The sequence below is a fragment of the Pecten maximus genome, unplaced genomic scaffold (genome assembly GCF_902652985.1).
Source record: "Pecten maximus unplaced genomic scaffold, xPecMax1.1, whole genome shotgun sequence".
Classification (NCBI taxonomy): domain Eukaryota; kingdom Metazoa; phylum Mollusca; class Bivalvia; order Pectinida; family Pectinidae; genus Pecten; species Pecten maximus.
In genome coordinates, this window is record NW_022983044.1 from 1,933 (window position 1) to 29,622 (window position 27,690).

The 27,690-nt window shown below is 38.1% G+C and overlaps 1 protein-coding gene across 1 annotated transcript; it reads left to right on the forward strand.

The window, feature by feature from the left end:
• Positions 1 to 2,880: 2,880 nt before the first annotated feature.
• On the forward strand, positions 2,881 to 27,175 carry LOC117321338 (transformation/transcription domain-associated protein-like; the record flags this gene model as incomplete). Its single annotated transcript, XM_033875795.1, has 30 exons — positions 2,881 to 3,019; positions 3,846 to 4,129; positions 4,807 to 4,898; positions 7,176 to 7,425; positions 7,636 to 7,768; positions 8,243 to 8,384; positions 8,693 to 8,750; positions 9,063 to 9,116; positions 9,498 to 9,536; positions 9,782 to 9,878; positions 10,651 to 10,745; positions 10,986 to 11,151; positions 11,576 to 11,742; positions 12,159 to 12,248; positions 12,477 to 12,587; positions 13,210 to 13,299; positions 13,687 to 13,838; positions 14,117 to 14,217; positions 14,682 to 14,777; positions 15,146 to 15,321; positions 15,637 to 15,722; positions 18,049 to 18,160; positions 19,145 to 19,330; positions 20,102 to 20,251; positions 22,467 to 22,650; positions 24,179 to 24,300; positions 24,594 to 24,764; positions 25,072 to 25,161; positions 26,588 to 26,707; positions 27,077 to 27,175. Coding segments are annotated over 30 exons (3,852 nt in total), but the record flags the coding sequence as incomplete, so codon positions are not given.
• Between the last annotated feature and the right edge of the window lie 515 nt (positions 27,176 to 27,690).

Sequence of the window (27,690 nt, forward strand, 5' to 3'; positions counted from 1 at the left end):
CTAAAATTTCATATATAGGTTTCTCTTGGTTTCTAGTTATGCATATTGCATTTTGAGACCAATCGGAAAACAATATGGCCGACAGGCAGCCATCTTAGGTTTTGACAATTGATGTTTGTTATTGCTATTTCTCAGAAAGCACTGAATTGATCTTTCTCAAATTTCATATGTAGGTTTCTCTTGGTGCTAACATTAGTTATGCATATTGCATTTTGAGACCAATCGGGAAAACAATAAGGCCGACAGGCAGCCATCTTGGATTTTGTCAATTGAAGTTTGTTATCACTATTTCTCAGAAAGTTTTGACGGGATCTTTTTCAAATTTCATAAGTAGGTTCCCCTCGGTGCCTGGTTATGCATATTGCATTTTGAGACTAATCTGAAAACAACATGGCCGACAGGCAGCCATCTTGGATTTGGACAATTGAAGTTTGTTATCGCTATTTCTCAGAAAGTGCTGAAGGGATCTTACTCAAATTTGATATGTAGGTTCCCCTTGGTGGGTGGTTATGCATATTGCATTTTGAGACCAATCGGAAAACAATATGGCCGACAGGCAGCCATCTTAGGTTTTGACAATTGAAGTTTGTTATTGCTATATCTCAGAAAGCACTGAATTGATCTTTCTCAAATTTCATATGTAGGTTCCTCTTGGTGCTAACATTAGTTATGCATATTGCATTTTGAGACCAATCGGAAAACAATATGGCCGACAGGCAGCCATCTTGGATTTTGTCAATTGAAGTTTGTTATCACTATTTCTCAGAAAGTTTTGACGGGATCTTTTTCAAATTTCATAAGTACATGTAGGTTCCCCTCGGTGGGTAGTTATACATATTGCATTTTGAGACTAATCGGAAAACAACATGGCCGACAGGCAGCCATCTTGGATTTGGACAATTGAAGTTTGTTATCGCTATTTCTCAGAAAGTGCTGAAGGGATCTTTCTCAAATTTGATAAGTAGGTTCCCCTTAGTGGGTGGTTATGCATATTGCATTTTGAGACCAATCGGAAAACAATATGGCCGACAGGCAGCCATCTTAGGTTTTGACAATTGAAGTTTGTTATTGCTATTTCTCAGAAAGCACTGAATTGATCTTTCTCAAATTTCATATGTAGGTTCCTCTTGGTGCTTACATTAGTTATGCATATTGCATTTTGAGACCAATCGGAAAACAATATGGCCGACAGGCAGCCATCTTGGATTTGGACAATTGAAGTATGTTATCGCTATTTCTCAGAAAGTGCTGAATTGATCTTTCTCAAATTTTATATGTAGGTTCCCCTCGGTGCCTAGTTATGGATATTGCATTTTGAGACTAATCGGAAAACAACATGGCCGACAGGCAGCCATATTGTATTTTGACAATTGAAGTTTGTTATCGCTATTTTACAGAAGGTACTGAAGGGATAGAACAATCTGCCACAAAATATCATTCAAAACCTTGACATAACATCATTCAAACCAGGGCTCACACACACGATAAAATCCTAAAACAATCACACAAGTGTTTTTAACCTGAGCTCTCTCTTATCTAAAAGCTAGTAGCTAGATGGGGCGCTACATCAAATGTATAAATATCTTTTCAATGGCTAATGATAATGATAATTTGTGAAGCGCTTATAGGCATGGGATCCTCAAAAGTTTGAAAAGAAAGGCCTCATTAATTTTACAGGTAATCTAGGACCTTCATATTACATCTACAACTACGTATACATTAACCCATTGAAGATGTCAAATAAGATTACCTGAGTACCTATTCTGACAATTAGCTGCCAAGACGCACTTGCAATCAAAAGTAGATATGAATTTCTTTTCTTGCCAATATTTTGTCCTAGTCCTAATCAGGTATTGGTGATGTTCCATACAAAGTTGACCATGTCCCCACTAAACAAAAGCAGTTAAAATAATTTGTTTTCGTTTGTGTCTTCAGTACTTTCAGTACTTTGATTTAGGTATGATATCATTGTAGTAGCTGGTGGATACCTCACTGAACACCATCTAGGAGGACTGTTACACACCATACAGAGCCAAGGTTACAACCATGACAACTCAGGATGGTCTGTTTCCTGTTGAGTTTGGTTTGGTTTATTTATACCCCCGCAACGAAGTTAGGGGGGTATACTGGAATCAGGTTGTCTGTCTGTCCGTCTGTCTGTAGATGCATTTTGTCCGGACAACTCCTCTTAAGCCAATTAGCCGATTTCATTGAAACTTCACACAAATATAGAGGACCATGTGTAGATGTGCATGCCACTTTATTTTTCACAAAATTATGGTTGCTATGGCAACTGGTCACTATAAACAGGTTTTCTGATAAGAACCATGACTTTAAGTTTGTCCGGACAACTCCTCCTAAACTGAAGGCCTGATACCAATGAAACTTCACACAAATATAGAGGATCATGTGCAAATGTGCATGCCACTTTTTTTTTTTTTTTTTTAAATTATGGTTGCTATAGCAACTGGTCACTATATTACTGGGTTATCTTAGTAAGCCTCTAATTAACAGTTCCATTTCACCATTGCAGATTGCGGGGGTATTAGTCAGCCATCCTGGCGACATTTCTAGTTTTATTTAACGTCCTATTTACAGCCGGGGTCATTTAACGACGTACGGTTACTGGGTAGGAGTGGACAACATTCCTTGGATCGTCATTTGATTTTTGACTGCCGTTTAGTTTTAGTGCTGTGGTATAATTATGTCACAGTTTGAATGTAGATGTTGCAATAGGCTGTCAGTATAATCATTGATAGACTGAACATCATTGATACATTATTACATAATTCACCACTACAGCCAATGTAAATTCTTATACAAGCCTTTTAATGATGTCAGATCAGTTGTAGTAATCTATACTGCTAAACTTTGATTCAGGAACAAGTCCAGGTACATGCCACCCCGATGATGAAAGGTCTTTTGGGATTGCTTACCTATTGTCCACAGGAAGTTGCCCATCTCCGCAAAGATCTGCTGATTGCTGCACGACACATTCTCGCCACGGACTTAAGAAATAGTAAGTTCAGTCTTTTGTCTAAAGAGTTCTTGGGAAATGAAAGAAGTATTTTTAGCTCACCTGGTCCAAAGGACCAAGCTGAGCTGATGCCAAACTATGGCGTCTGGCATCCTGAAAATATACTTAAGCATCATACTTGAAACCAGGTGAGTGACACAGGCCCTCTGGGCCTCTTGTTTCAAGTCTGATTTGTCCCTGTAATGAGTTAATGATACTTAGTGCATCCTGCTTGTAAGAACATTGTGCTTTATAGATTGAATAGTGTAACATATACATTAGTCAGTCGTCATTACAAAAGAAGGCTTTCTCTATTAGGACCATTCGTAAATTGTCTAGTTTTTATTAAACGTCACATACATGTAGCTTGAAATTAGAAAGGGACCCTAAGATAATGATTTGTTCAGTTAGTGCTGTTTTGTTTTTGTACACCCAATAAATGGCCGAAAGAGATGAAGTGATCAAAAAATTTTGAACCTCTGGTCTGAGTTTAGGTATTTACTATTCAGAATGGTAATAAATGTTTATACATGTATATGAACCATGGTAATATAAACAGACGACGTTTGATACTGATTTGCAATTGTCTAAACTTTGATGTTTTATGCTAAAAAATCTGTAATGTCCTAAACAGGTTTCAGCTATTTAATTCATCAGCCTCAGAATCTCCTCTAGATTTAGTACATTCAAAATAACTAATTACTGTATTTCATGTTGTCTGTTATAAAAATTTTCAGAAATTACACCTGGTTTTCGTATGACTGGTGTACATAAATCTCTTCAGTTTGCATATATGAATATCAATTAATACTGATGATGTTTTTTGTAGAGTTTGTCCACTGTATAGACAAGTTGTTTGATGAGAACGTGTTGATTGGTTCTGGTTGGACGACGTACGAGTCTCTCCGCCCCCTTGCCTATAGCACTCTGGCTGATCTTGTTCACCATGTCAGGCAGGCTTTGCCTTTGAACGAGCTGTCACTAGCAGTGAACCTGTTCAGTAAGAATGTTCACGATGAGTCCCTGCCAAGCTCCATCCAGACAATGTCCTGTAAACTCCTGTTGAATCTTGTCGAGTGTATTCGTGCCAAGAGTGAACAGGAAAATGGAAATGTAAGTTTCATCAACTGATTTTTATTTAAGTAACATAAAACAAAACATTTGACCTACTGTGTGTTCACCTTTTGTCCGTATTGAATGTCATCCATATGTAAACAGTTCTCGTTTTGATCTTGGTAAAAATGTTTAATTAAAAAAAAAATTAAGAATCTTAACTACAGAATTAGAAATCGTATAGTTTCTTTTTATATATGCCTGATGGAAAACAGTCAAATTGTCGATAATTTTAACAAACTTCTCCAGAAATCCTCATCTTTGCCCAAAAAGTCCTAGCTGAGTTTGTTCTAATTTTAATTGAATTACTCACTCACCTGATCAGAATTCAACTGAATTTGAAAGGAAGCATCCCTAGGTGGCTGGGATTCAAATTTATACAAATGATGGGTTCTGACCTCCCAAGGGGCCTGGGGGATGGGACCAAAAGGGGTCCATTTGGCAATATTTATATTACAATTTCTTCTCTCAACCTCCGCAATGTATGTCGTTAATAATTCAGTGGTATCATCCCTAGGTTACTGGGATTCAAATTTGTACAAATGAAGGGGCAGACCCCCCAGAGACCAGAGGGGAGCGAGTTTGCTGTATTGCCTCTAACATTACAGAACTTAACTCTGTTTGTCGGTACATCACTGATTATGTCTTGGCACTGACTCTTCATGTTATTTTTCCAGGGGAGAGAACTCCTGATGAGGATGCTAGAAGTCTTTGTTCTCAAATTTAAAACAATCGCCAAGATACAGCTTCCACAGATTCTACAGAAATGGTGAGTCTGTGCATGTTCTACAGAATTGTTTGACTGCCCTCCTGAACAACTGTAACTGACACCTGACTCTCAAGCTGGTCCCTTGTAAATTAACAACTGTAACAGGCACCTAACTCTCACACCGGTCCCTTGTAAATTAACAACTGTAACAGACACCTAACTCTCAAGCTGGTCCCTTGTAAATTAACAACTGTAACAGACACCTAACGCTCACACCGGTCCCTTGTAAATTAACAACTGTAACAGACAGCTGACTCTCACACCAGTCCCTTGTAAATTAGCAACTGTAACAGACACCTAACGCTCACACCGGTCCCTTGTAAATAAACAACTGTAACAGACACCTAACTCTCACACCGGTCCCTCGTAAATTAACAACTGTAACAGACAGCTGACTCTCACACCGGTCCCTTGTAAATTAACAACTGTAACAGACAGCTGACTCTCACACCGGTCCCTTGTAAATTAACAACTGTAACAGACAGCTGACTCTCACACCGGTCCCTTGTAAATTAACAACTGTAACAGACAGCTGACTCTCACACCAGTCCCTTGTAAATTAACAACTGTAACAGGCACCTTACTCTCACACTGACCCCTTATAAATTGACTCGGGGCCCTTTGTGAACTGAAAAGTGATACTTGATAGAAAAAAGAACCAACAAAGTTAATAATCTTCCTGGTCATTTTGCTTGTTTTTATCAAACATCTTTATCCAGTTTATGTTTTTATCAAACATCTTTATCCAGTTTATGTTTTTATCAAACATCTTTATCCAGTTTATGTTTTTATCAAATATCTTTATCCAGTTTATTGTCTCATCTGCAGCAAAGTCGTCAAGCAATAATATTGTGTTACTTTTCTGGTGCCGACGTTGTCAACATTTCACTTTGAAGTTTTGTGTTTAGATCTTTTCCAGAATACTCAGAAAGTATCAAACTAACTTCAACCGAACTTAGATCACATAGTGGACATCTCAACACACCCTACAGATTACATTGTAGTACAGACATCTCAACACACCCTACAGATTACATTGTAGTATGGACATCTCAACACACCCTACAGATTACATTGTAGTATGGACATCTCAACACACCCTACAGATTACATTGTAGTACGGACATCTCAACACACCCTACAGATTACATTGTAGTACAGACATCTCAACACACCCTACAGATTACATTGTAGTATAGACATCTCAACACACCCTACAGATTACATTGTAGTACAGACATCTCAACACACCTTACAGATTACATTGTAGTACAGACATCTCAACACACCCTACAGATTACATTGTAGTACAGACATCTCAACACACCCTACAGATTACATTGTAGTACAGACATCTCAACACACCCTACAGATTACATTGTAGTATGGACATCTCAACACACCCTACAGATTACTTTGTAGTATGGACATCTCAACACACCCTACAGATTACATTGTAGTATGGACATCTTAACACACCCTACAGATTACATTGTAGTACAGACATCTCAACACACCCTACAGATTACATTGTAGTATGGACATCTCAACACACCCTACAGATTACATTGTAGTACAGACATCTCAACACACCCTACAGAATACATTGTAGTACAGACATCTCAACACACCTTACAGATTACATTGTAGTACAGACATCTCAACACACCCTACAGATTACATTGTAGTATGGACATCTCAACACACCCTACAGATTACATTGTAGTATGGACATCTCAACACACCCTACAGATTACATTGTAGTACAGACATATCAACACACCCTACAGATTACATTGTAGTACAGACATCTCAACACACCCTACAGATTACATTGTAGTACAGACATCTCAACACACCCTACAGATTACATTGTAGTATGGACATCTCAACACACCCTACAGATTACATTGTAGTATGGACATCTCAACACACCCTACAGATTACATTGTAGTACAGACATCTCAACACACCCTACAGATTACATTGTAGCACAGACATCTCAACACACCCTACAGATTACATTGTAGTATGGACATCTCAACACAGCTTACAGATTACATTGTAGTACAGACATATCAACACACCCTACAGATTACAATTATTGTATGTTACCATTTGAATTAGATCACTTAAGCTTCTTACACTGGTCCCTGACAAACCAGGAAGATATTTTACTGGAAAAGCCTTCTACTTGATCTTGAAATATTGTGAAGCCAGTTATGATTTAAATTTAATTCTGGTGATTAATGCAGTCTAAACTTTGACATGTTTCAGCAAACAACAGCCCCAGACCTCAAACAACAACCATCAGCAACCTATCGACCCCAAAACACCAGCAGCTGATGTCAAACCAACACTGGAGCTCCCAAAAGTTGCTGCCGAGGGGTTAAAGGCAGGACTCGATATTTCTAAACCTCCCGGCGACTCGGTGAAGGACGACAACAAACTACCGTCTCAGGGTCTGCTGTCCGACACTGTTAAGGACAAGGAGGACAAACCATGGACAGAGAAGGGACCAGGGGAGGTAACTCATTCTTAAAAACTTCTAACATTTAACTGAAGATTGGATATTTCAGACTGTATAATTCTGAATTACTTAATTAATGATGTTCCAGAAAAGACTCAAAGTATTATATTTAAAGTGTGATGCATTGAAATCATGTCCCAGAAAATATTTTGATATTAATACGCAGCATTTACTTTGATTTAATTTTTCCATCAACCTTTATTTCAGAATCGGTTTGGCGTGACACCGAGTCAGTATACAACATATTCAGTGACTGACTGTCGCGGTTTGGTGAAGACGCTAGTCTGTGGGGTGAAGACCATCACGTGGGGGATCGTATCCTGTAAAGCGGCCGGAGTTGGTCAGTATACTGGCGCCCTCTTGGCGTAAAAATTATTGTGATTATTATGTTGATTAAACAGTAATCAGGGTATAAGACTATTTGGTTTTTGACTTTGATGTTTTACTAAGTTTGACTTTTACACTTTTTTTCTTCAGGTTTTATACCCTCTACCTTTAATATTTATATATTCCCTAACATAAAATTAGATTTAGCTTGCTTGCCTGGTGGCAGAAATCTTAAGCTGTTGTTGGGACCTTCTGCTGTCAAAGTTTTTTCCTTGTAAACAACTTTTGTTGATAACCTAAATCAGCTTTGTAATTCATAAGAATTGAATTAATCTTCCAACAAAACGTTCACTTCAGAAGTTGCAGTTCAGGTGAGTGATACAGGCCCATTGGTCCTCTTGTTAAATCAGCATACCAAGCCGTTGTCTAAACATAGTGATATATCTATGAACAAAGCTTTAGAGTGTCACTGTTTATTGATCTTCAGATGCAACAGTGATGCAGAGTAAACAGTTCCTACCAAAGGAAGCCCTCGTCTACATCCGCCTGGTGAAGTATGCTCTTCAAGCTCTCGACATCTACACCATCAATGTATCGCCCTCAGGACAGGCCGTCATCAGGCCTGCTGTGTAAGTCATAGGATGATTACTCGCAAAGTTGTCCTAATTTTTTTTTAGCTTTTTTGTTTGTTTGAGAATGTTAGTACTTTGGGATTAAATAAAGTATTAAGAACTTTGACTAGAAAATGATATCTTCCAATGTTATATATGGTTAAAATTCCATATAAAGTCAGGGCTGTATCAGAATGCCTAGTTTTAGCTGGAGTTGAATTGTCAATGTTTTCTATGGTTAAAATTCCATATAGCGTCACGGCTGTTTTAGAGTACCTTGAAGTTGTTTTAGCTGGGGTTGAATTGTCAATGTTGTGTGCTTGTAGGGTACAGAGTGTAAGAACTAAGGAAGAGAAAGAGGTTCTCGAACACTTCGCTGGAGTGGTGAGTAGTATAAAATGTGTCTCCCTTTCAAATCAACTGGGACATATGATGTCTAGGGACATGTATGATTTTGTTCACAAAAATAAATGTCTAGTTACAGTTTCAATTCTATAAAACCTGGATAACTTTGTTGGCGAGTAATAGGTTTCAGGGGATTTTTCCAAAATTAGGGAGGACTAATCAATTAAATTTTGATATGTTAAAAAAAGTTTTTTTCAATATCTTAATGTTGAACTACATAATGTATGCTTATCTTACACAAATTCGTCAAGCCATCTGATATAATACTCCGCAATGTTCTCTCCTTTCCAGTTTACCATGATGCATACTCTGACATTCAAGGAGATATTCGCTCAGACAGTCGAGGTGAGATATATCAGTTAATATATGTCCACTCAGTAAAATTGTTTGACAGACAGTCTTATTTGTAGACCAATTCTAAAGCAGACTTTCTGGTAAATTCACATTGTGTAGCATCTTATGTACTATGAGTTTTGTATCTTCAATGAAAACACATCCTTGTAATTAATGTCTAAAATCTTGTTGACTTGAAATCTCAACTTCAAAATGTTTCATGTTATCTGCTTCCTTCAAACTAAACAACCCAACAACTCATCCAAGAAAGTCAGAAATGGATGAAAAGTTTGCTGAAATATATCATAAAGATTAACGTTCTGCTAACTTTCTCTGAAGTGACTTGTTTGATATGTAAGTCTTTTAGTTAATGTTCCATCTTTATATTTTCAGTATATGGTGGATAGAATTCACAACAACTACGCACTCCAGGTAAGTGTAACTACCACCAATTATTTTGTCCACTATAATTATTTTCCTGCTACATATATCTGTATCCTAAGGTTGTTATGAACTGTGCTATATGTCCGCAGTACTATAATAAAAAAGTCCAGTGTTTTGTGTTGTGTATTGTTTAGCATTATATTGAAACTTGATAGAATTCCAAAATATGTGCATGATTCTATTAATATTAACTCTGGACAATGTATTTATTAAGTTTGACTGATTTTTAACAGATCGTAGCCAACTCCTTTCTGGCAAATCCAACAACCTCAGCGACTTTTGCCACAATACTAGTTGACTACCTGTTGGCTCGTCTGGAGGAGATGGGATGTAAGTACCATGCAATGTGATTGGGTAAAATCATTTTCTTCTTAAGTAATACACTATCTGATTGGTTAACATGTAACACGCCATCTTATTGGTAAATATAACACACAACTTATTGGTTAATTTATACATTGGTCAGTTGATGTCAAACTTCATCTAATTGGTCACTTTATGTAATATACCAGCTGATTGGTCAGTTTATGTAATATACCAGTTGATTGGTAATGTTATATACCAGCTGATTGGTCAGTTTATATAATGTACCAGCTGATTGGTCAGTTTATGTTATATACCAGCTGATTGGTCAGTTTATGTAATATACTAGCTGATTGGTCAGTTTATGTAATATACCAGCTGATTGGTCAGTATATGTAATATACCAGCTGATTAGTCAGTTTATGTAATATACCGGCTAATTTGTCAGTTTATGTAAACAGTATTTCTGGATTTATTTATTTAAATGACAAAAAGTACCAGTTTGTCAACTTTTTGACTATTTTTAGCTCACCTGCAAGAAATACATAGGAGTAATTGCTAGTACCCAGCATTGTCAGTAGACAGGTACATTTTAAGGCCTGCTGACTTAGACTGTGACTTTTGACCTACTTTTATATTTTGTTAGAATTGATTCCGAATTTCAACCCAATCTATGATCCGCACAATGGTAACTTTTCTCTGACTTTGTCACATTGTAAGTGACCTTTTCAATTCCACTGAATTGTGTGTAGTCTGTGTAATAGTGATCATGTAATGAATTAATATGATTCTACCTCAGCTACAATGGACCGGTCAAATCTGTACCTGAAACTCTTCAAACTGGTGTTTGGTTCCGTGTCCCTGTTTGCTGCGGAGAATGAGAAGATGCTGAAGGTAGGCTAATGATAAATCTACAAATTTTTGCAGCTTTTAGGGAAACATTGAAACCATTTTCAAAAAAAGGGGGGAAACTTTTTCTTTTTTTCGAAGCGATGATCTGTGCCTTTTACGGTATCAATCTCTTTACCACAAAGTATGAGTCCTTTTGAAAATTTGCTACATTGTGAGGCCATGATAAGAGCCAATCAGTTTAGATAGTCACCTGAAGCTAAATCAATGTCCATGTATTGACAGCCCCACCTACATACCATCGTGAACCGATCCATGGAGTTAGCAATGAGTGCCAAGGAGCCATACAACTATTTCCTGTTGTTACGGGCGTTGTTCCGCTCTATTGGAGGCGGTAGTCATGACCTTCTCTACCAAGAATTCCTGCCGTTGCTGCCAAACTTACTGCAAGGTAAGACATCTGATAGATTCAGGTTTCAATAGGGGCTCTAACAGTGTAATCATTTATAGATGTGAAAAAAAAATCATCAATATAACTAATAAATAAAGATTTATAACTATCTTAAGATTTCAGCCATTCAAATTCCAGCATCAACAAGTCATTGTAAAGTCTGCAGAGAGCATCATTTTCTGTTATTTTATAAATGATGAAAATTAAATATCTTGAAAATAGAATTGAGAAAATTTTGCTTTGTTTCAAAATTCTGTGAAATATAATTCCTCCTGCTACAAACTTTTGACGATTTCGTGAAAACTGTACACCTCCTTTATCTGTATCTGTTTGTATAGTAAATTAAGCCTCCGTATAGTAATGAAATTTCATAAAACTTTTTATAAGTTATAATGTGGTCAGTACTGATTGTTTATCTGTACAGGTCTGAACAGTCTACAGAGTGGACTACACCGCCAGCACATGAAAGATCTGTTTGTTGAGCTCTGTCTCACGGTGCCTGTCCGGCTCAGCTCCCTCCTACCTTACCTACCCATGCTGATGGATCCCCTGGTGTCCGCACTTAACGGGTCCCAGACCCTAGTCAGTCAGGTATAATGTGTAGTTGTCCTTCTTCAGTAAATGTCTCCCACATTACCCGCACTGCTTTACAGCGTAATATATTGTCTAGTTGTCCTCCTTCAATAATGGCTTCCCACGTTACTGGTGCTGGTTTACAGCTTAATATATTAAGACGATGCTTTCAGAAAGTTCTTCATTTTGAGTTGTATTTCTGTTTGACAATCACACAATCTCAAATATTTATCATATTTCTAATTATCTTGTTTGCAGAACGTTCTTCATCATAAAATCTTCATTGTAAGTTTTATGTCTGAGAATCTGTGATCTCAAGAATATATATTTTTCTTTGGGAACTTCTTCATTTTAAGTTCTTTATTAAAGATTTCATTTCTGTTTGAGAGTAATATGATCCCAAGTATATATTTCTGGCATATTGTTGTCTTTAGGGTTTGCGGACACTAGAGTTGTGTGTGGATAACCTCCAGCCGGACTTCCTGTACGACCACATACAGCCTGTCAGGGCAGAGCTAATGCAGGTTAGTAATTTCCGAGATCAACCCAACTTCGTTTGTAGTTCGAGTATACTCAAATTATTAACAAAATAATACACCCGGGGACAATTTTTGCGATCAAAAGGGATCCGCATAATTAGCGTTAATTTCCCCCTCGTGTAACTTTCCACGTTAACAGTATGTGAGGAAGCAGTATAAACAAGAGTTATCACTCCCTGACTACTAATGTTTGTTAATGTGTTATTTTACCAGGCTCTGTGGAGGACCCTACGTAGTCCTGTCGACAACATCGCCCATGTGGCATTCCGGGTGCTGGGAAAGTTTGGAGGAGGTAATAGGAAGATGTTACGGGAGCCACAGAGGGTATGTCTACAGCGTCTACATAATAGATATGTTAGATATTGGTATTAGTTATCATGTGATCTAGCTCTTCTATATATAGACATTTAAATTAATCATGTGATCTAGCTCTTCTTTATATAGACATGTAAAATAACACTTAATCATGTGATCTAGTTTTCTATATATAGACATGTAAAATAACACTTTATCATGTGATCTATCTCTTCTATATATAGATTTGTAAATTATACATGTGATCTATCTGTTCTATATATAGACATGTAAATTAATCATGTGATCTATCTGTTCTATATATAGACATGTAAATTAATCACGTGATGTATCTGTTCTATATATAGACATGTAAATTAATCATGTGATCTAATGTACGACCATGTATAGTTTGATATGTAAGACGTGTAGTAGTGTGGGTACAATGTCTGAAATGAACAGTGAATGTCAAAATGGATACAATTCTTGTATTCATATCGACTGTATTACGTGATGGTAGCAGTTCAATTCTTATGATTTTACATTTGATACAGCTCCAGTACAACAATCCAGAGACAGTCGGACCCTGTATCTAATACCGACTGTATATATGATATATACTGTATGTATACAATATATTTTATCTTTACAGCTACAGTACAATGACCGGGAGACAGTTGGACCCTGTATCACCATCTACTTTCAGGATGTAAAAACTCCCATCACTCTCCCTGTGGAAAAGGTCAGTCATGTGGTACTAAAGATATAATGGTATTCCATAAAAAAATTATTAGGAGAATCCTGTAATTGTAGATAACAATCTACAATTCCTTTCTTGTAGAATTAAACTGAATTTTGTATCTACGATCCCTCCTTGTAGAAATATACTGAATTTTGTATCCATGATTCCTCCTTGTAGAATTAAACTGAATTTTGTATCTACAATCCCGCCTTTTAGCATTATACTGAATTTTGTATCTTTGATGAATTATACTGAATTTTATATACTCTTATTATTGCTTTTTTGTATCTCATTTTATCAGTACTTAGATACAGAGAAGCCTCTCTCTATGTTTTCTCTGATCGGTGAATTGAATACACAGCCATCATTTTATTGTCTATATAACAGGCGATTGACGCTGCTCTCACCACACTCAAATGCAGTACCTCTGACAACTTCGCACGCCGCCAGGCCTGGGAACTCATCAAGTGTTTCTTGGTGTCTGTGATGAATCTAGAGGACGACAAACAAACACTGACTAACCTCTTCACCCACCCCAGGTACTGACCAGGTTTTAGGGACGTAGGGAATTAAAGTATAATCTTTCAGGATTTGTGTTACAATACAATAATCTAAGAGACAGTTTGAATATTTCCTGTGGTATGTTTATATTTTATAAAGTTAACCTTCATCAGATTAATTCTCACTAAGTGTAACCAAGATGAAAAATTCACTGATAATTGGTTTAGTTCTTCATCATTGAGATAGTTAAACTGTTAATTGTTTAGTATTGAAAACACATTGTTAACCTTACAACTAATATTGGGTTTATTTGTAGTTTCACTGAGAAGGAAATTCCCCTACAGACAGGACCTCTATACAAAAACCCGGACTCCCACTCACGACGAGTCCACGAACAGGCACTGACTGGCATGTTCGGTAAGGATTCGGTCATTGTACAGTTAAAAGTTAGCCCATTCATGGAAATGGAAATCTATGTTTAAATTTCAATCCTGCTATAGAAGGTGATTTAACCTGGTGTTTAATTATCAATTTTAAAACCTAATGCTAGGATATATTGAAATTGTAATGATGGGTATCTAAAATTTAAGCTTGAGGTAGAAATGTTTGTGTTATCGTGCCATATAAACTAGACAACCCTCAGCTGTAATTATAGATATTTAAAGTATAACACTGCAGTAGGAATTTCTGTGTTTCCATGCCATAGACAACCTTCAGTTGAACCCCTGTTAATGCAGGCTTTGTATTATGTTGTTTGGTAATTGGGTGTAATTTTTTTTTTAAATGTTTCATTTCACATATTTAATGACAGCAATAAATCAATGATTCGTCCTTAATTGCCTATTTTTAACCGTAGTGTAATGTGTATCATTTCCCACCAGTTGCTGCAGCCATCAAAGAGCTACGCCAGACGGTTCTGACCTTTATGGCGTGTATGGTACGACACTACACAATGATCTCAATATCACAGCAGTGTGGTAAGTCCATGAGAATTTCATCTCTTGTTACTCACAATAAATTAATTGTAAATTTCACCAAAGATTGTGAATTTTCTTTAAATTTTATAAGAGACTAAGTCTGTAATTCAACATGGAATCCATCTGAAGTAGATACTTATCATAGAAATAGTAATATATAGTAAACACCACTGAATGTTAGTAAGATAACTAGAATGTTTGGCCGCTGACAAAAGTGTCAGTCAGGGCCGAAACCATCAACTATGAATAGGTCATTGTAATTAAATGTTACAATATAATAATGTTACATTGTAATAATGTTAAAATCCAGAAAACAGTTGTCTTATTGCTAGTCAACCATCAAACATTTATAAATTGTGTTCCTGCAGGTCCCTTCCCAGTGGGAGAGAAACAGAGCAAGCTACACGGGATGGACACACAGATCCTGATCGACGCGCTGGCGGTCATCATGGGACACGAGGAGAAGGAGTTATGTAAGCCTGGTAACCTGGCCCTCATCCTCATTCTGGACACGGCTACCACCATACTGGGCAGTAAAGAGAAGGTACCCACATCTGGTCCAATCAGTTTGTGATTCAACATGTCGTAATTCAACAGGAACAAGAAAATAATAGTTGACAATTTTTATGTCTTTCCTACAATTGTTTAATACTCCTGTAAAAATGCACCATATTAGGATATTGAATATAATGAACAAAAAATCCAGAGAGGCTTAAAATTGGCTTTGTTGATTACATAGTTTACTTTCGCTTTATTATTACATTACATGTAATTTTATGCAGCTTACTTTCACTTTACTATTACATTACATGTAATTTTTGGCAGTTTACTTTCACTTTACACTTATATTACATTACAGGCATGTCAACTGCCCATGTTTGACTATCTAGTGGAGAGGATGTGCTCCTTGTGTTATGACCGTGCCTGGTATGCCAAATGTGGAGGGTAGGTGAAATGTTTTACTTTTAATAGTGATACTGACACGTGGCAGTAAGTAAAGTTACAGCTTCAAACCATGAGATAAAAATATGGACATTAATGTCATAGCCACATTTTTAGCCCACCATCATCAGATGGTGGGCTATTCAAATCGCCCTGCGTCTGTGGTCCGTCGTCCATCCGTCCCTCCGTCCGTAAACAATTCTTGTTATCGCTATTTCTCAGAAAGTACTGAAGGGATCTTTCTCAAATTTCATCTTTAGGTTCCCCTTGGTGCCTAGTTATGCATATTGCATTTTGAGACCAATCTGAAAACAACATGGCCGACAGGCAGCCATCTTGGATTTTGACAATTGAAGTTTGTTATCGCTATTTCTCAGAAACTATTGAGGGGATCTTTCTGAAATTTCATATGTAGGTTCCCCTTGGTGCCTAGTTATGCATATTGCATTTTGAGACCAATCTGAAAACAACATGGCCGACAGGCAGCCATCTTGGATTTTGACAATTGAAGTTTGTTATCGCTATTTCTCAGAAACTAATAAGGGGATCTTTCTGAAATTTTATATGTAGGTCACCCTCAGTGCCTAGTTATGCATATTGAATTTTGAGACTAATCGGAAAACAACATGGCCGACAGGCAGCCATCTTGGATTTTGACAATTGAAGTTTGTTATCGCTATTTCTCAGAAAGTACTGAAGAGATCTTTCTGAAATTTCATATGTAGGTTCCCCTTGGTGCCTAGTTATGCATATTGCATTTTGAGATCAATCGGAAAACAACATGGCCGACAGGCAGCCATCTTGGATTTTGACAATTGAAGTTTGTTATCGCTATTTCTCAGAAACTATAGAGGGGATCTTTCTGAAATTTCATATGTAGGTTCCCCTTGGTGCCTAGTTATGCATATTGCATTTTGAGACCAATCTGAAAACAACATGGCCGACAGGCAGCCATCTTGGATTTTGACAATTGAAGTTTGTTATCGCTATTTCTCAGAAACTAATGAAGGGATCTTTCTGAAATTTCATATGTAGGTTCCCCTTGGTGCCTAGTTATGCATATTGCATTTTGAGACTAATCTGAAAACAACATGGCCGACAGGCAGCCATCTTGGATTTTGACAATTGAAGTTTGTTATCGCTATTTCTCAGAAACTTATGAAGGGATCTTTCTGAAATTTCATATGTAGGTTTCCCTCGGTGCCTAGTTATGCATATTGCATTTTGAGACTAATCTGAAAACAACATGGCCGACAGGCAGCCATCTTGGATTTTGACAATTGAAGTTTGTTATCGCTATTTCTCAGAAAGTACTGAAGGGATCTTTCTCAAATTTCATATGTAGGTTTCCCTCAGTGCGTAGTTATGCATATTGCATTTTGAGACCAATCGAAAAACAACATGGCCGACAGGCAGCCATCTTGGATTTTGACAATTGAAGATTGTTATTGCTATTTATCAGAAATTGCTGAAAGGATCTTTCTGAATTTCATTTGTAGGTTGCCCTCTGTGCCTAGTTATGCATATTGGATTTTGAGACCAGTCAGAAAACAACCTAGCTGACAGGCAGCCATCTTGTATTTTGAAAATTGAAGTTTGTTATCGCTATTGTACAGAAGGTACTGAAGGGATTTTTCTCAAATTTCATATGTAGGTTCCCCTTGGTCCCTGGTATTGCATTTTGGGACCAATCGGAAAACAACATGGCCGACAGACAGCCATTATCGCTAAATCTTAAATTTTATATATAGGTTCCCCTTGTTTGAAAAGTACTAGAGGGCTGTTTCTGAATTTACACAGATTAGTAATATAAGACTTGGAGGAAGGGAAAAGTAGAGAAAAGATCAATCTGACATGGAACCTATGAAGATCATTCAATGGTGGGCGCCAAGATCCCTCTGGGATCTCTTGTTCATCTGTTTGATATTGTTTCATTTTATCCTAATTTTCACTCACCATTTTTGGCCCTAATGACCTTTATAATATAGATGAACCTTTAAGAATGTAATAATTACCTAGCTAAGTTATGTTTGTGCTAACATCACCTTACAGATGTCTAGCTATCAAGTTTATGTACAACATTACCTTACAGGTGTCTAGCTATCAAGTTTATGTACAACATTGCCTACAGGTGTCTAGCTATCAAGTTTATGTACAACATTACCTTACAGGTGTCTAGCTATCAAGTTTATGTATAACATTACCTACAGGTGTCTAGCTATCAAGTTTATGTACAACATTACCTTACAGGTGTCTAGCTATCAAGTTTATGTACAACATTGCCTACAGGTGTCTAGCTATCAAGTTTATGTACAACATTACCTTACAGATGTCTAGCTATCAAGTTTATGTACGAGAGGATGTCGCTGAAGTGGGTGCTGGAACACCAGTTTACTTTCCTGAAGGCCCTTCTGTTTGTCATGATGGATCTCACCAAGGAGGTAAACTTCTCACCAGTCCGTCTTCTCTTCTCTACTTGTAGTTATTGTGAGGAAAAAAAAGACTGGTTATCAATCACAGTGTTGGAAAATATCAGTTGATGAATAAGTAAACTAGGTATAATTACAACGGGGAGTAGAGGCATAACATCTCTCTAGATAGAAGTTGTTGAAATCCTGATGAACCTACTGTGGATACGATACTTGAAGTCTCATTAGATTGCACCGAACACACTGGACACCGTAACATGTCAGACAACTCCTCCGAGTTGTAACTTGTCAGACAACTTCAGGGAGTCGTAACATGTCAGACAACTCCTCCGAGTTGTAACTTGTCAGACAACTTCAGGGAGTCGTAACATGTCAGACAACTCCTCCGAGTTGTAACTTGTCAGACAACTTCAGGGAGTCGTAACATGTCAGACAACTCCTCCGAGTTGTAACTTGTCAGACAACTTCAGGGAGTCGTAACATGTCAGACAACTCCTCCGAGTTGTAACTTGTCAGACAACTTCAGGGAGTCGTAACATGTCAGACAACTCCTCCGAGTTGTAACTTGTCAGACAACTTCAGGGAGTCGTAACATGTCAGACAACTCCTCCGAGTTGTAACTTGTCAGACAACTTCAGGGAGTCGTAACATGTCAGACAACTCCTCCGAGTTGTAACTTGTCAGACAACTTCAGGGAGTCGTAACATGTCAGACAACTCCTCCGAGTTGTAACTTGTCAGACAACTTCAGGGAGTCGTAACATGTCAGACAACTCCTCCGAGTTGTAACATGTCAATGACTCTTGGCATTTAAATACGAATTAGTGTTGAACTCACTCATTTTATATAAAATGTATTTATAGATCAATTACTATACGTATTCCACAAGTTATTATCATTTTTTATATCTTAATTTCAGACTAATCTAGGATCAAATATATATTATGTTTTAACTTTGTTATGACAACCAACAAATGTAGATAATTGTTTACTGTAGGTGTCGAGTGGGGCGGTAGATCTGGCTAAATACAACCTGGAGAATATGTTAACCAAGTGTGCCCAGGAGATAAAATCAGAGGAGGCGAATGAGGAACTGCTGGCGGTGCAGAAAAAATCATTCAACGATGTCACGCATGAACTGGTGCGGCAGATCACATCGCCCAATACCACAGTCAGGGAGCAGGTATTCGATGTTGGACTTTGAGATCAGTTATGGGGAAAGTTGGCCATGGGGAAAGTTGGCTATGAGGAAAGTTTGCCATGGGGAAAGTTGGCTATGGGGAAAGTTGGCCATGGGGAAAGTTGGCTATGGGGAAAGTTGGCCATGGGGAAAGTTGGCTATGGGGAAAGTTGGCCATGGGGAAAGTTGGCTATTGGGAAAGTTGTTGGCCATGGGGAAAGTTGGCCATGGGGAAAGTTAGCCACGGTGAAAGTTAGCCACGGTGAATCTTGTCTGGTCCATGAATATAAGGATTGTACATAAGACACAAATCAACAGCATCTTATAAAACAAATTGAGAATAAGATATGACAGAGACAAAAATGAATTAAACTGCAACATAAAGCTGTTTTAGCCTTCTAGGAAACGGAAACTAAGGATAAAATTGAATTTAAAAATAGATTGAAAAAAATGTCAAAATCTGGATAGGAAGTGAATTAACCACATCTTTCAATAAATTTTATCATCATAATTTAGATTTTAAAAGAATTTCTGTCACTATTTCATGGAATTCAAATCTGAAAATACAGATTACAGTAAACCTCAGAGATTGACAAAAGCCCTCTGACAGCAGTTTCTGAGTTGTCAGATCCCAGTTTTGCGACAGGTTTTAGCTTTGTTCTCAATTCTTAAACTGGGGTTTAAATTAACTCTCAAAGAAAAACAAATTGAAAACTGCTTAGTCACTTAAACAGATGTATCACTTCGTTTATATCCATGTTAAATTGTTTTTAGGCAATGCATTCCCTTGAGGTCCTTGCAAAAACCACCAATAAGTCTGTGACAGAGATTATGGAACCCCAAAAACAGGTGTTACAGGACATGATACCGCCCAAAAAACACCTGTTACGTCACCAGCCTGCTAATGCCCAGATAGGTCTGATGGTAAGTATAGGACATGATACCGCCCAAAAAACACCTGTTACGTCACCAGCCCGCCAACGCCCAGATAGGTCTGATGGTAAGTATAGGCCATGATACCGCCCAAAAAACACCTGTTACGTCACCAGCCCGCCAACGCTCAGATAGGTCTGATGGTAAGTATAGGATATGATATCACCTGAAAAACACTTGTTACGTCACCAGCCCGCCAACGCTCAGATAGGCCTGATGGTAAGTATAGGATATGATATCACCCAAAAAACACTTGTTACGTCACCAACCCGCAAACGCCCAGATAGGTCTGATGGTAAGTATAGAACACAGTACCGCACAAAAAACACAGGTTACGTCACCAACCCGCAAACGCCCAGATAGGTCTGATGGTAAGTATAGGACATGATACCGGCCAAAAAACACCTGTTACGTCACCAGCCCGCCAACGCCCAGATAGGTCTGATGGTAAGTATAGGACATGATACCGCCCAAAAAACACCTGTTACGTCACCAACCTGCTAATGTTCAGATAGGCCTGATGGTAAGTATAGGGCATGATATCACCTGAAAAGCACCTGTTACGTCACCAGCCCGCCAACGCTCAGATAGGTCTGATGGTAAGTATAGGATATGATATCACCTGAAAAACACTTGTTACGTCACCAGCCCGCCAACGCTCAGATAGGCCTGATGGTAAGTATAGGACATGATACCGCCCAAAAAACACTTGTTACGTCACCAGCCCGCCAACGCTCAGATAGGCCTGATGGTAAGTATAGGACATGATACCGCCCAAAAAACACCTGTTACGTCACCAGCCCGCCAACGCCCAGATAGGTCTGATGGTAAGTATAGGACATGATACCGCCCAAAAAACACCTGTTACGTCACCAGCCTGCTAATGTTCAGATAGGCCTGATGGTAAGTATAGGACATGATACCGCCCAAAAAACACCTGTTACGTCACCAGCCCGCTAACGCGGCGCCCAGATAGGTCTGATGGTAAGTATAGAACACAGTACCGCACAAAAAACACAGGTTACGTCACCAGCCCGCTAACGCCCAGATAAGCCTGATGTTAAGTTCTCATTGCCAACTTAGCTCATCCTTTGTAAATTCATCAATAACCAGGGCATCGCTTCACAAAGCTTCGTAACTTGTGAAATTTGTGCAAGTCACACTTACGAAAAACTTCGTAACTTACAAGTTACCTTGCATTACTGTTTATGCATATCCACCCTGTCGTAAATTACAAAAACAATTTTAAATCATGCTGCGCTGTTTTGAACAGAAAATGATGTCGTACTCAATTACAAATTAACATAAGAGAACAACTATGCCCAATTGTTTCGAGGTGGAAACCGAGTTTTGAATGTCGAGGAGGAATTATGCCAGCAAAATACACATTGTCATGAAACTAATTGTACGCATATTCGTAGACTGTGCCAAAAGTTAATCTATTCTAAGAACATTACATATATAGATATGAGCATTAAGCAAAATCTGTGAAAATTTCTTTCTTACTGTTTGTTTTACTGCATGATAAACAATAAAAAATTGGAATTTAAAAAAAAAATTTGATCTTCTATCAATTATATGTTTATTTTGATAGAACAAAATAAAGTTCATAGTCTGTGTACGGGACCCGGGGATAGGACCGGCGTGCAATTTTCACCACAAAAGTGTCATCCTTTTTTACCTCCAAGTTAGAGAGTGGTATATTTTTACCGGGGGAACGTACGATTTTGGCGTAAGATACGAAAAAAGTTACGAACACCTTTAAGTTTGTGAAACGCACTTACAAACTAAGTAAGTTTTGCGTAACTTTTTCATAAATATTTACGAACGTTTGTAAGTTACGAAGCTTTGTGAAACGCTACCCAGTTGAGACATACACAAAAGGACACTAAAGCTCTTATATCATGAGGATGTTGATGTCTCCTTGGTGATGTTACATCGGGTATAAACTTGTTTCTGTAGGATCACAATACTTCAACTTTAATATACATGGACTTCTATAGGATCACAATACCTAAACCTTAATATACATGGACTTTAATATACATGGACCTTAATATACATGGACCTTGATATACATGGACCTTGATATACATGGACCTTAATATACATGGACCTTAATATACATGGACTTTAATATACATGGACCTTAATGTACATGGACCTTAATATACATGGACTGATAATACATACTTTATCTTCTCAGGATGGTAACACTTTCTGTACGACTCTGGAACCACGCCTCTTCACCATCGACCTCAACGTCTTGGAACACAGTGTGTTCTTTAACGAGCTGCTGAGTCTGTGTGAAGCTGAAGATGCAGCTCTACAGAAACTTCCCTGTTACAAGTCGGTCACTGATCTGGTTCCCCTCCGCAAGAGTGCTCTGCGTAAGTAGAAAGCTTTAACAATCTATGGTGTCTTGTTTAAGATCTTTTATAGAAAGGATTTGATACCTCTAAATGTCATTTACGTAAAACTTGACACAAACATCACACACAAAGTTCAACCTGTCAGAATAAGTAGAGGGTATGTCATCAATTTATGTTCACATAAATTCTTTTGTTTTACCTATCAGACAATTTATATTGACATCTCTCGTTTTACTGTCAAAGTTTATGTTGACATCTTTTGTTTTACCTTAGACAATTTATGTTGACATCTTTTGTTTTACTTATCAGACAATTTATGTTGACATCTTTTGATTTACTTATCAGACAATTTATGTTGATATCTTTTGTTTTACCTATCTGACAATTTATGTTGACATCTTTTGTTTTACTTATCAGACAATTTATGTTGACATCTTTTGTTTTACTTATCAGACAATTTATGTTGACATCTTTTGTTTTACTTATCAGACAATTTACGTTGACATTTCGTTTTGCTATCAGACAATTTATGTTGATATCTTTTGTTGTACCTATCTGACAATTTATGTTGATATCTTGTTTTACCTATCTGACAATTTATGTTGACATCTTTTGTTTTGCTATCAGACAATTTATGTTGACATTTCGTTTTGCTATCAGACAATTTATGTTGATATCTTTTGTTTTACCTATCTGACAATTTATGTTGATATCTTTTGTTTTACCTATCTGACAATTTATGTTGACATCTTTTGTTTTACCTATCAGACAATTTATGTTGATATCTTTTGTTGTACCTATCTGACAATTTATGTTGACATCTTTTGTTTTACCTATCTGACAATTTATGTTGACATCTTTTGTTTTACCTATCTGACAATTTATGTTGACATCTTTTGTTTTGCTATCAGACAATTTATGTTGACATTTCGTTTTGCTATCTGACAATTTATGTTGATATCTTTTGTTTTACCTATCTGACAATTTATGTTGATATCTTTTGTTTTACCTATCAGACAATTTATGTTGATATCTTTTGTTTTACCTATCTGACAATTTATGTTGATATCTTTTGTTTTACCTATCTGACAATTTATGTTGACATCTTTTGTTTTACCTATCAGACAATTTATGTTGATATCTTTTGTTTTACCTATCTGACAATTTATGTTGACATCTTTTGTTTTACCTATCTGACAATTTATGTTGACATCTTTTGTTTTGCTATCAGACAATTTATGTTGACATTTCGTTTTGCTATCTGACAATTTATGTTGACATCTTTTGTTTTACCTATCTGACAATTTATGTTGATATCTTTTGTTTTACCTATCTGACAATTTATGTTGATATCTTTTGTTTTACCTATTAGACAATTTATGTTGACATCTTTTGTTTTACTTATCAGACAATTTATGTTGACATCTTTTGTTTTACTTATCAGACAATTTATGTTGACATCTTTTGTTTTACCTATTAGACAATTTATGTTGACATCTTTTGTTTTACTTATCAGACAATTTATGTTGACATCTTGCTACAACAGGTGCCCTGGCGGCTTGTCACTACATACAGAACCAGAGGGAGAAGTTGTTCTCTGTGCTGGACAAAGCTCTCAATAGTAACAGCTCTGAACTCCAGAGGGTAGCTTTTGACTGCATGAAGAAGGTAGGGAAACTGGAAGTGCAACATTCGGTAGACAGTGACAATAGAGACCATTCAATTTCAATTTCAAAAATTTTTATTGACATGGATGGAAAGTCAATAGGATTAAACATCAGGCATAGCCTATCTAAGTCTTCTCGAGTCCATTTAAAGATAAAGATAACTAAAACTTTTATTTAAGGATTAAAAGTTTCCAGTTTAAGAAATATTAACAAAAGCAGCTTCCAGCTGGTGCAATCATTTAAGTTTGTATTGTTCCTCTATATCCAAGTCGTTCCAAACTTTGATGATTGCAGTTTATCTCGGGCTGCCAGATAGAAATTGAGATTGTTTACAAGAAGATGCGGCCATTGCTGTCGACACTGAGTGATCACAGCAGCCTGAACAGTAACGTGATTCAACGTTTGTCCTACATCACACAACTCTTTCCCAACATCTTTAATGAGAAATTCTGTGAACAGCTCCTTGTAAGTTTGTCTTGTACTTTATACCGCAAATGTAATTAATTTGGTGTGATTAATTTTACTGTCAGATCAGCACAGTGATGAACTGTCACACAGAGTACTTGTTGTAGATAAGGAAAAGATAGAAATTAGTACAATCATAAAAATGGTTAAATATTAAAGCTAAAATAGGTATTTTGCTGTAACTGTAGTCATGTTTTAAATTTTTTTTCAATTGTTTCTGTTGAGATTTATATGAAGTGAGTGGTACACCTGCAGTTTTCAAATTTTTTTAATTTCATCCTCACTGTTCATATATTTCTATCATCAGAAACACCTCAAGAAATGGCTAGATGTGGCGGCCACAAGTCAGAAACCGTCACCAACACAGACTAAATCTAACGGCCAGGTAATCCCTCAGGTAAGTCTGGGCCAATCACTTGATATTCATCTTATGAATATTAAATGTTCTTTCTCGATTCATATCTATTTTTGATGCCTCTGCCATGAAATGAGGGGACATATAGTATTACCCATGTCCATGCTGTCCCATCACATCATGTCGCGCCCCGTCCTGTCCCATCACATCATGTCTCGCCACTTCCTGTCCCATCACATCATGCCTCGCCACGTCCTGTCCCATCACATCATGTCTCGCCACGTCCTGTCCCATCACATCATGTCACGCCCCGTCCTGTCCCATCACATCATGTCACGCCACGTCCTGTCCCATCACATCATGTCGCCCCACCTCCTGTCCCATCACATCATGTCGCGCCACATCCTGTCCCATCACATCATGTCGCGCCACATCCTGTCCCATCACATCATGTCACGCCCCGTCCTGTCCCATCACATCATGTCGCGCCACGTCCTGTCCCATCACATCATGTCACGCCACGTCCTGTCCCATCACATCATGTCGCGCCCCGTCCTGTCCCATCACATCATGTCGCGCCCCGTCCTGTCCCATCACATCATGTCTCGCCACTTCCTGTCCCATCACATCATGTCTCGCCACTTCCTGTCCCATCACATCACGTCGCGCCACATCCTGTCCCATCACATCATGTCGCGCCACGTCCTGTCCCATCACATCATGTCACGCCACGTCCTGTCCCATCACATCATGTCGCGCCACATCCTGTCCCATCACATCATGTCTCGCCACGTCCTGTCCCATCACATCATGTCGCGCCACGTCCTGTCCCATCACATCATGTCTCGCCACTTCCTGTCCCATCACATCATGTCTCGCCCCGTCCTGTCCCATCACATCATGCCTCGCCACGTCCTGTCCCATCACATCATGTCTCGCCACGTCCTGTCCCATCACATCATGTCGCGCCACGTCCTGTCCCATCACATCATGTCACGCCACGTCCTGTCCCATCACATCATGTCGCGCCACATCCTGTCCCATCACATCATGTCTCGCCACTTCCTGTCCCATCACATCATGTCACGCCACGTCCTGTCCCATCACATCATGTTGCGCCACGTCCTGTCCCATCACATCATGTCTCGCCACTTCCTGTCCCATCACATCATGTCGCGCCACGTCCTGTCCCATCACATCATGTCGCGCCACGTCCTGTCCCATCGTGCCCTGTCCTGTCCTGATGGAATATAATTAGCTAATCTCGGGAACTATTTATGCGATCCTCGCCACACTGTTTTGGGGTGTCATGGGACATTTATGCCTTTCAGGCATTTTCTAGTTTAATTTTATAACTGACATAAAAATATTTTTTTTATGTTTTATTTTCTGTGTGACCGGAGTTGACTTGATGTTATATTTTCTGTGTGACAGGAGTTAATTTGATGTTTTATTTTCTGTGTGACAGGAGTTGAAGACCTGTGCTGCCATTATTGACATCTTCCACATGATACCCGCGGCCAGCAGCAAACTCATCGAACCCCTCATACAGATAACTTTACTAGGGGAGAAAACTCTCTTTCTCGAGGTAAGGAAATTCCGTAAGAGGAGAAAACTCTCTTTCTCGAGGTAAGAAAATTCTGTAAGAGGAGAAAACTCTCTTTCTCGAGGTAAGAAACTCTCGTTAGAGGAGAAAACTCTCTTTCTCGAGGTAAGAAAATTCCGTAAGAGGAGAAAACTCTCTTTCTCAAGGTAAGGAAATTCCATAAGGGGAGAAAACTCTCTTTCTCGAGGTAAGGAACTCTCGTTAGAGGAGAAAACTCTCTTTCTCGAGGTAAGAAACACTCGTTTGAGGAGAAAACTCTCTTTCTCAAGGTAAGGAACTCCCGTTAGAGGAGAAAACTCTCTTTTTCGAGGTAAGAAACACTCGTTTGAGGAGAAAACTCTCTTTCTCAAGGTAAGGAAATTCCGTAAGAGGAGGAAATTCTTGTTAGGGGAGGAAACTCTTTCTCGAGGTAAGGAACTTCAGAAAGAGGAGAAAACTCTCTTTCTCGAGGTAAGAAACTCTCGTTAGAGGAGAAAACTCTCTTTCGTGAGGTAAGAAACTGTCTTTCTCGAGATAAAACTCTCTTTCTCGAGGTAAGAAACTTCCGTAAGAGGAGAAAATTCTCTTTCTTGAGGGAAAGAAAAATGTCTTTCAGGAAGTAAGGTACCCTTGGTAGGGGAGGTAACTCTCTTTCTGAGGTAAGAAATATCCTGTAGGGGAGATTACTCTCTTTCAGGAGGTAAAGATCATGATCACCCGGTAGGGGAGATAAGTTTCTTCCTTCAGGTAGGTTCACTTGGTAGGGGATGGGGGGGTGGGGGGAATCTTTTTCTCATCCATTTCCATTTCCCTTGGTAAGGAATAACTGTTCTTTTTGTTTGTTTTTTTTAAAAATCTTATATCTGTAAAATCTTTAACTTGGCAATTTAAGGTAATGTCAATATACAGTTTGAGAACATTTGCTATATTATTATTATGTTTACATATAACAAAATATTAAACTGATGCATTTAGTGTTAACAACT